Raw genomic sequence first — 10,033 nt, 5'->3', positions numbered from 1 at the left:
AGTTCTGGCAATGCCCACTGATTGCCCTCTACCGGGTCAAACAAATTTAAAAATTGAACGAAAGAAAAGTGTTATGCAACAATAAACTTAAAAATTAAGGGATGACAATATAACGTACAAGAAGAAAATTGGTATACCATCATAGAAAGAAACGAATTGACACCTGATAAATGGCATAATAAAAAAGCCGAAATGATCTGCAAATGCTGAGACGTAAGACGTAAACGCCAAATAAAAGCAATTATAAAATGAAGAATCCAATTTGAATGAAGTACTAACGATATAACATCTGTGGAGATAAGTGATCACAAGCCTTGGTCATGTGCTAATAATTGAAAGTGAGAGTGAGAGGAATAAAGAGCGATAAGCCTGCAGCTAACTAGCAGTGTTTCTTGTGACATATTCCTTACGTGATGACATCGTTTATTACATCTACCCTATCTATAGTGATATTTATAAACTCCGTTAAAGATCCCACTGTTCAAATTCCTGTTGGATACTTTTGTCATGTGACTAATTGAATGTGTAAAAAGCACCAGATTCTCTTTCATATCCTTGAATAGTAACACATCCTGTACGAAATGCTTCATATAACGTAATGGTATGCTAAATCCCAGGAGAAAGAACTTAATCCTGAATGTAATATGTAACTCGAAAACAGTGTTCACATTTTCCTATACTTAAACAGATATAATTTGAACCTATTTGTTAATACAATAAAAATCAGGGATAGCCACCATATAAATGTTTCCGATTACACTGAAGCATATTATTTGATGTGCACGATCTTTCAGTTTTAAAATGGTCGCCATTCTCTTTGTCAACACACTGAATGGCGATAATGTTCATTTATCCTGAAACCAATTTAATATGTATGGATATTGATGTGTGTTTAAAAAGTATTACTGTTTTGAGTTGAACTGTTGTTTTCCTTATTTTAATGTTGCCTCATACCACTAATGTATTAAGACGACTCGCCTCTGACGAATCCGACAAAAATGCACCTCATCAAGAAAAGTTCGGAGCCAATGTTTGCGAGAGCAGATCGTCACATTTGAGACAGCCTGTTGTAGTTGTCGATGCCTATGTTATTTTTTTCACACTCTTCACTGTCGCCTACATCTTGCAAAACACGGCAGTCTTTGCGCCCAAGGAAGGCTTTCATCAGAAAGAAGTCAGCGAGACTCCATCTGTAAAAAAATGTGCAAAAGAAGTAAACTTACAACTCAAGCAAGACTATCGCGTCGTTGACTTGCATGGTAAGATCTGAGGCTGTCATTTCAAATAAACTTGATTTGCTTTCCAACGAGGCTATCGAATAAAAAGGACAATGTAGGGTAGAAGATCATTTATTACATTGTCAGGCTTTTAGAGAGAAATTCCAAACCTCGGGCTGGAGAGAGTACAAAGTAATGTGATAATTACCGAAGTGAAAGAGCTATTCATTTAAATATAATGTATCTCCTAGGTAAATTATAATTGTAGGCAAGATACGTGACGAAACAACAACAATTACTTCTGATTGGTAGCATTTTTATAAAACAAAACCTCTTATTGCATACCTGTACCGAGCGTTCACAAAAAGAAGAGTCAAGTTGATTGCCTGGTAAAGACCGCTGTGGCCGGCGAACTCTGATGACAATGTGAGTACTTTAAGTGATATGTAAATTGTTGACATCATTGAATAGGCAAAATTCTCGAAAGCTACCATCATATGAACCGCCATGAACATTCGTAAGACATATTTAAATTTCCTGCTATCATCTTCGCTCGGGCCTTTCCGAAAATTGGAGACGAACATAAGTATTGCAGAACTTGTTTCTTCCATGGGCCAAAAGATGTAAACGTATGATCCTGGACGTCCGAGGTTTTTGTTGACAACTGAATAATGGTAAGCCACGACAACCATCCAGGCGAAAGCAAACTTCCAAAAGTACAGTTTCTTCAAAAGTGTTTTAGCGATGTGATAGTATGTGGGCTTCTTTTGTTCGAGGTTTTGGATGACGATAAGCCATAGGATTGACGTTGCTATGGACAGTAGCGGTAGAAATGGTTCAAATGCCTGGCGATTGGGGATGAGATTGAAATCGCGGCACGTGGATGTGGTTGAGACATTTGTAAGGCAGTCACCGAATACGACGAAGTACATCACCAGGATACACATACGCGTGACCAACAAGGCTGCCGTAAGTATCAGAACAACATACCACCATCTTGTGGAGTAGTTTTTCTCATCGTTTACACTGCTGATCTCCACGTCAACTCCGCCTATCTCAAGAGTAACATCATCATTCCTCGATTCCTTATATAATATAACAACAAAGAGCAGAGGAACACGTTAGGAATCTTAATCATGTGGAATACACTCTTTGCAAAACACGCCTAAATACAGTTACTTATGTGATATCATTATACTCTTTCCATTCACTATCTTATATCTCATTTTGATTATTTCCAATAATCGATTTTTTATATTCTGAAATTAGGAGAGAGAGAGAGAGAGAGAGAGAGAGAGAGAGAGAGAGAGAGAGAGAGAGAGAGAGAGAGAGAGCAAGCAAATTCTTATTAATATAAGTTTTTGGATCGTAAGAACATAAACACGCAAAGGGGTGAGTAAAAAGTCTTGTCCACTTCAATACTTTGTTTTCGTCACTTCTTCGTGTATAAGTGTCAGAGAGGCCGTCATTGTTTTCCCTTACTTGAAGAACAATATCTGATTGTGAATCTGAAAAACAGAAAAAAAGAAAACAAATAATAAAGTAAGTCTATTGTCCACATATCTACAATTATGGAAGGGACATTACAGGTATAGTAAAACCAAGGGTGCACTTAATGAGAACCGAAGGTAATGGGTGATAAGATGCAAATGCAGGTGCTTAGGGACCTTTGCTTGTTGAAAGGGGCAATATATATATTTTGGAAGGTCACCAACGAAAAGAGAGAGCAAAGTACAGGAGGGGACACTTTCTCAAGTTTACATCAAAACCTGGATTTAGATCACTCCGAAAATAGAAAGTAACTTTGTTCATGTGTTCTCTTCAATCAAACAACGCCTTGGCATCATATATATATATATATATATATATATATATATATATATATATATATATATATATATATATATATATATATATATATATATATATATATTTATATATATTTATATATATTCTACACTGTATGGCTCTCTAAAACTGTGGGAGATATACTTCTGCTCTTTTTGGTGCATATTTCAAACACAAATGGAAACTGAACACGTGTACTCAAATGGACTGAAAATATTTCAATTCACACAAAATATGATCCTCTTCAGGTAGCAATTCCATCAACTTTAGCTAATCACTGTCGATTTTACTGTTTCTTTGATTGCTTTCATTCAAAGTGATTTCAAATTAGTGAAATTCTGCAAGGAAAGCGATATTCTCAACACAGTACCATTGATTCTTTGTCGTCTTAGCAGGATAGGAATGGTAAGACTTGTCGTTATTGAAACGGTTTTAGTCTCACAGGAATCTGCCGATGTGCAATATATTCCAAATATTGATAGTATAAATAGGGAGAGGGGTTTATTTTTTTCAACTTGTTCGACAAGATAAAGAAAACTACGCAGGTTACTATGAAATGACCTCGCGCCCTCAGCGACAACATATTGCATGTTGTTGTTTCGAGTCTGAGAATTGAGAAATACTTAAACAAATTAGTCTAAACTGTTCTCTCACACCGTCATTACCTTTAATAACTTACACTAATGCAATATGTGAAAGTAGCAATTTAAGTAATGGTTTAGACTATCAAAATGGAACGTAGGCAAACAACACCACTCTATGTTCTATTGTCAGAGCCAGATGGGTTATTAGCTAGGTTCTCTATCTCCTCAGTCTATCGTCCTTTTACTGAAATTTATCAACTCTATCATGAAAATTCACTTCTTGTCTTTGACTGCAGGATACTTAGTCTCTCTACTTCTAAAAGTAAATATGACCCGTCCACTCAGGCCTACACAGCCCTCATACCCGCCCCCTTGTGGGAACTCCTGCGTGCAAACAGAGAGAACATTGTCTTGAGGTTTAGCCCGGGAACAAAGCCAAATTAATGGATTATCCGGAGATCAGCTGGAGCATTTCTATGACTGCGACACAATTTATCAAATTTTATGTGAACCTTCTTTCCTTGCTGACAGCTATGAGGAAATATGCCTTTATCTACTTTAAAAAGTAAATAAAACCCGCCCTCATAGGCCTCACAAACTGCATTTCTGTTTATTTGGGAAAAGTCGCTGAGAGAGAGAGAGAGAGAAAGAGGGAGAGAGAGAGAGAGAGAGAGAGAGAGAGAGAGAGAGAGAGAGAGAGAGAGAGAGAGAGAGAGAGAGATGTCTTCACCATGTTATTTGGAGCACATTGTTGGTAATGTAAACAGTTTTGCCACTTCCGACATCGCGATACTTCTGTTTTATGTTTATCGCTTAACCTATGTAAGCAAATGTTGTTCACTTAAATGTTCAATCATGACGGTTCAATCATTACAAGTCGGTTGCTTTTCTAAATATCTGGTGCAAAAGTTTGATACATTTTGGAGTTTCATTGTTCCCTAGCAATTAATTTCTAAAATTGTTAATAAGCCGGTTTTGAATGTAACGAAACAAGGAAACAAACAGTGTGACCTTAAACGCAGTTCGAGCGTCGAGTTCCGATGTTTGGACATCAAGAATTTAGACCTTCATTTACCTGCTCTGCTTCTAAAACAGTAGTTTGGTTGATATCTGTTGGTGATCATCCATTCGTGCCATTTCTGAACCGTCTTTGACAAAATATTTACTTCCTAATCCGAAACTGTTATTTGGGCGAGACACTCTGAGCAAATAGACTAATATGTGGATCAGTGCCGAGCCAGTGTGATAGGAATTATGGGAGCTGCACGAGGTGGACGGCTTATCTTTAATTTGTGAGAAGGGCATATTTCCTTATGATTGTCGGAAAGGAATAAATGGTTGACATAACATAGGATACAAAGAGCAACACTATCGTCTTATTGCATCATTGCGTCTTCCATTGCATCAAAGGTTTTGGAATGTGTCATTTTGAACAAGACTGAGTCTTTAATTGAATCTTCACCTTAACAATTTCGCTTCAAAGCTTGCTATTCAACTGTTGTGTGTACGTTTAGTTGGGAGAGGGGTTTATTTTAAGCAACTTGTTTCGACAAGAGGAAGAAAACCACGCAAGTTGACGTGAAATAACCGAGCCCCCTCAGCGACAGATATATGGCATGCTGTTGTTTCGAGTCTGGTAACTGAGAAAACTTGAACAATACTGTTCTCTCACACTGCCCTTATCTTGATTAAGTAGCGCCTATGCAACATGTGAACATACTAATTTAAGAAAGTTTTAGACTGATCAAATGAAACTTTTAATTATATATTGTCCGAGCCATGAAAAGGTATTACCTAGCTTTTACACGACGTAATTTATCAACTCTAGCATTATAAATCACTTCTGTGTGTCTTTGACTGCCGGTATACTTAGTCTGTCTACTTCTAAAAGTAAATATGACCCGTCCACTCGGGCCTACACAGCCCTCATACCGGCCCCCTTGTGGGAACTCGTGCTTGCAAATAGAGAGAACATTGTCTTGAGGTTTAGCCCGGGAACAAAGCCAAATTAATGGATTATCCGGAGATCAGCTGGAGCATTTCTATGACTGTGACACAATGTATCAAATTTTATGTGAACCTTCTCTCCTTGCTGACAGCTATGAGGAAATATGCCTTTATCTACTTCACAAAGTAAATAAAACCCGCCCTCATAGGCCTCACAAATCGTATTTCTGTTTTTGTGGGAAACGTCGCTGACAATAGAGAGAGAGAGACAGAATGAGACAGAGAGAGACAGAGAGATACAGAGACAGACAGAGACAGAGAGAGACGTCTGTACCACGCTCTTTGGAGCGTTTAGTTGGTAATGTAAACAGCTTTACCACTTCCTACATCGCGATACTTCTGTTTTCTATGTTTATCGCTGAACCTATGTAAGCGAATGTAGTTCACATATATTTGCAATCAGGACGGTTCAATCATCACTGGTCGTTTGCTGTTCTAACTTTCTGGTGTGAAATATTAATACATTTTGGAGTTTCATAGTTCCATAATAATTAATTTCTAAGATTGTTAATAAGCTATTTTTGAATGTAACGAAACAAGGAAACAAACAGTGTCGTCTGAAATGCAGTTCGGGCTTCGACTTCCGAATTTTCGATAAACAAGAATGTAGACCTTCATTTACCTGCTCTGCTTCTGATATTGTAGTTTGGTTTATCATTCCTTTGTGCCATTTCTGATACTCGTTATACCGTGTTCGTCTTTGAAAAAATATTCGCTTCCTCCTTCGTACTGTTGTTGGGGTGAAACTCTCTATACGCAAAGGGATCAATGTGTGGATCGATGCCGGGCCAGTGTGATAGGAATTATGGGAGCCGAATAAGGTGGACGTCTTATATTGACTTTGTGAAGTAGATAAAGGCATAGTTCCTCATAGTTGTCAGCAAGGAAAGAAGGTTAAAATAACATTCTTCTCGTGATAATCGGTGCATGCGCATCGCAAATACGACTGAAGGAGTTAGTTCATTCATCGAAAGTGGTATTTACATCATCAGACATGTGGAAATCTGGCCATGACGTAGATTCAAGATCACCAACAAAATGCTCGGGAATAAAATTACGAAACTGTCTTGACTTAATCCGTAATATGGGAACCAGTGGAATCAGAGCTTGCATTCAAACGTCGTAAAACAAAAGCAGGATAATAATCAGATATGCCAACTTCAGCAGCACTGACAGATGAAAAATTCTGTGGGCAAATGACATACACGTGATCAAGGAGAGTCCCTGACACTGGTCTGGTGGGAACCGAGACAAGCTGTGTAAAATTCATTGAATCAATAGCAGTAAATTGTACATATCCTTTCATACCGCCATTAAAAATGGTCAGCAGCTGTAGGTTTTGACCTCTTTCAATTATTTGTATTTTGCATGTCAATTGCAAGTTCTTGTTCTACTTCCAAAAGCATGTTGAAGCATCAACTATATAGCTTGTCAACATAGAGTCTATACATGTACAATTTACTGCTATTGCGTACATTTGAATTCTAGTCCAGACCAGGATTCACTTGGCAACAATAACAAGGCCGCTTTCACATATACAAACCAAGCAGAGTAACACGCATAGTTAGCGGGATATCAATAAAGGCTCTCAGAGAGTTTTACGAGCATCCTGTCGAAAGTATCCTCACTAGATGCAATGTTTTACGAGTTTACCTGATAGATACCGTAAGATATACCGTGGCTCGGAAAGGGAACGGATAGACGGACTGTCAAATTTTTACAATACTTTTCTGATACCGCTCGTGTGAGCTCGTTTTGAAGTTCTGGAATCAATAAATTGTTCAGGGTCTTAATCTTCTCATACAGTCAACACAGAAATGATGACCATTTTGAATTCCTAATGCTTGGTAAATTTAAGAGAATTTGCTTCATTTGTGCCAAATTTTGCACGGTGAACCTTTGTTCTTGTTCTTGATTTTGAAAAAGAATGGTTGAAGGCTGCCTTGAGGACTGTTTGAACAGAAGTTGAAGTCTTTGACTTTTGTAGGGCATGCTACACTGATGCACAGCACAGCACCACTAAAGACATACCTAGACATGGGAGAATCTGTATCTTGGGCGATAACATATTGAAGCCTTACAACTAGAAAAATTACCATGTAACTGAAACGATCGTAGTGGCGTCTGCGTGGAATACATACTCAGAAGAAGATCCCGAGTGCCTCTTAGCAAGCCGAACGAGTTACCCCCAGGACAAAGGAGAGGTTCCGATTAAAAGAAAAAGTTTCTTTCGTTCTTCTTAAATGTCAAAGTCAATGGCAACACATGGTGGATAATCCGGTAGAGTTGAGTTCTTGGTACAAAGGGATTCAGAGCTAGCACCAGAGCTAGCGATGTTTTACTGTAGAAACAGGGGTCCTTAAACAAAAAAGGAAAGTGGCTTCAAATACATAGCATGTATGAATTAAAGATAAAAAATCATCCAATCATTAACATCATCTCTTACTATAAAACGTACATGTCACAGTTATAAATGGTACTGTCATTAAAGTAGCTGCTAGACAAGTTTAACGTTTAAATTGTTATTCTGTTGATGAGATAGTTTGAAAGTTTTTTAAGGAATAAGATATGAGGATAATAAATATACGTTAACAGCCATAGATAAGTTTATAATCGTCTTCTAAGTTTATAATTGTCTTCTAAGTTTATAATTATCTTCTAATGATCTTTATTTAAAATATACCGACGTTTCGGCAACACACAAGTTGCCTTCTTCATGGGTAAAGCTGATAAATAAAAGTCAACACATACAAAAGTAAAAATCAGGCTGGTAAAAGGTAAACTGAGGATTGAATCGCAATCAAATGAAAATTACAATACTTATGAAATTTGGAACTACAGTGAGCGAAAAAACCAAAATTACAGTAGACTAATCAAACGAAATTAAAAACCAGTTATGATTTAAGAATATTGTAAAGCGCTATAACTAAAAAATTAAAGATTAGTAAACTGTTTGAAACAAGGAAAGGTGGTTGAAACAAAGGTACAATGGAATGAAACTAACCTAGGTGCGGAGAGTAGAACTATACCAGCTGAAGTGGAGGGTCGGAATGAACAAGTTCATGGCGGAGGGACTCCTTAGATGGAAAGAAATAGTCCAATTTGGGTTTTTTTACGCATTGGGCTGCGATTTAATGTTTGGGCAAACATTTAATCGCAGTGCAATCTTTATCTTGTTCAAAATGGCATATACAGTCCTAGCGTGTGGTTAATAATAAGTGAATACACACATCTAAATTAGTACAGTCTCACAAACTTATTTTAGCTTGAAAGTAAAATCATAAAAATAATACTAAAAGACACAGCTAGTGGGGCTGTAAGTTATTTTGCTTTCTTTACCTTTTCTCAGAGCAAGACAACAATCTACAGTCAGCTGCATAATTTTCTTACGTCAGTGTGTTACGATGGATGAAAAAGGGCTGAATGCATTTACTACAAAAAAGATACGAATAACCAATCAAAGCAATGAAGGAGAAAAGATGGAATATATTTAATAAATGTGAAACAAACTCACACACAACCTGCGGACAGACAGGGGAAGGAGTCAATAATTCTAGCTAAAAACACTGAATTATATCCCGAGAAATGTTTCGCTACATCCTCACAGAATGAAGCTGAGCTGGATACATATCTCAAAATTTTAAACTGTCGAAATTACGAAGTTTTAAGCTTGCTGCGTTGGCTTTGTTTATAACTTCAGAGAATTCCCCTATCCTCCTTTACTATGAAGCCTCTCTTATAATTTCACCGTCTGAAATGTCACTAATGAGTCAATACGGATAGTTTTCAATCGGATTCGAACCCACAACATACGGCATCAGTCGCCTAGCTGAGAGGCCACAGACAGAACCACTCGGCTAAATCTCCACTCCCAAAGAAGAGTGGTTCAATAGCCGGCTAAGTTGAGCCACGCCTATTATTGCTGGACTACTGGTATCGACAAGAGAAACTGAACTTAGTTTGCAACCAGCCCAGGTCACCTGTTAAAGTGGCCTAGCTTTTAACAGAAGAAACGAGAACCAATTCTTTTTGAGACGCGTGCACCATTGCTCAATGACTGAAGCTCTTTCCGTTGCAGGTACGCAAACATATGTCGATCCACTTTCTTTGATCGAATTTAATGTTCTCATTTGGAGTATAGCGAGCTTTTAACATTTAAAAAGCAATAATTCTTGAAGAGAAAAAAATCGTTTTGACTGCTATCGAATTGTGTTTTAATCCAAGACGTTTTTGCAAAGTTTTCTTGATATTATTTTACATACATACACGTACTGCAGGCACCTGTAGCAGAGAGGAGAATTTTCAAAGCTTGCAACTCATCACTGCAATAACCGTTATGGTTATCGGCGTAAGTAAATCTTTGATTCTTAATCCAGA

The 10,033-nt window shown here is 37.5% G+C and overlaps 1 protein-coding gene across 1 annotated transcript; it reads right to left on the bottom strand.

Moving 5' to 3' along the window:
• Positions 1-304: 304 nt before the first annotated feature.
• On the bottom strand, positions 305-6,444 carry LOC139130514 (uncharacterized). Its single transcript, XM_070696286.1, has 4 exons — positions 6,279-6,444; positions 2,640-2,725; positions 1,563-2,302; positions 305-1,190 (listed from the first exon to the last, which is right to left on the bottom strand). Exons 1-4 carry the CDS (start codon positions 6,325-6,327, stop codon positions 1,049-1,051), a joined length of 1,017 nt encoding a protein of 338 aa, XP_070552387.1. The 5' UTR covers positions 6,328-6,444; the 3' UTR covers positions 305-1,048.
• Positions 6,445-10,033: the final 3,589 nt, after the last annotated feature.

This window comes from Ptychodera flava, chromosome 4 (genome assembly GCF_041260155.1).
Source record: "Ptychodera flava strain L36383 chromosome 4, AS_Pfla_20210202, whole genome shotgun sequence".
In the NCBI taxonomy this organism is placed as follows: Eukaryota; Metazoa; Hemichordata; class Enteropneusta; family Ptychoderidae; genus Ptychodera; species Ptychodera flava.
Note: the sequence above shows the minus strand (reverse complement) of the source record. Positions and strands in the feature narration are given on the sequence as shown.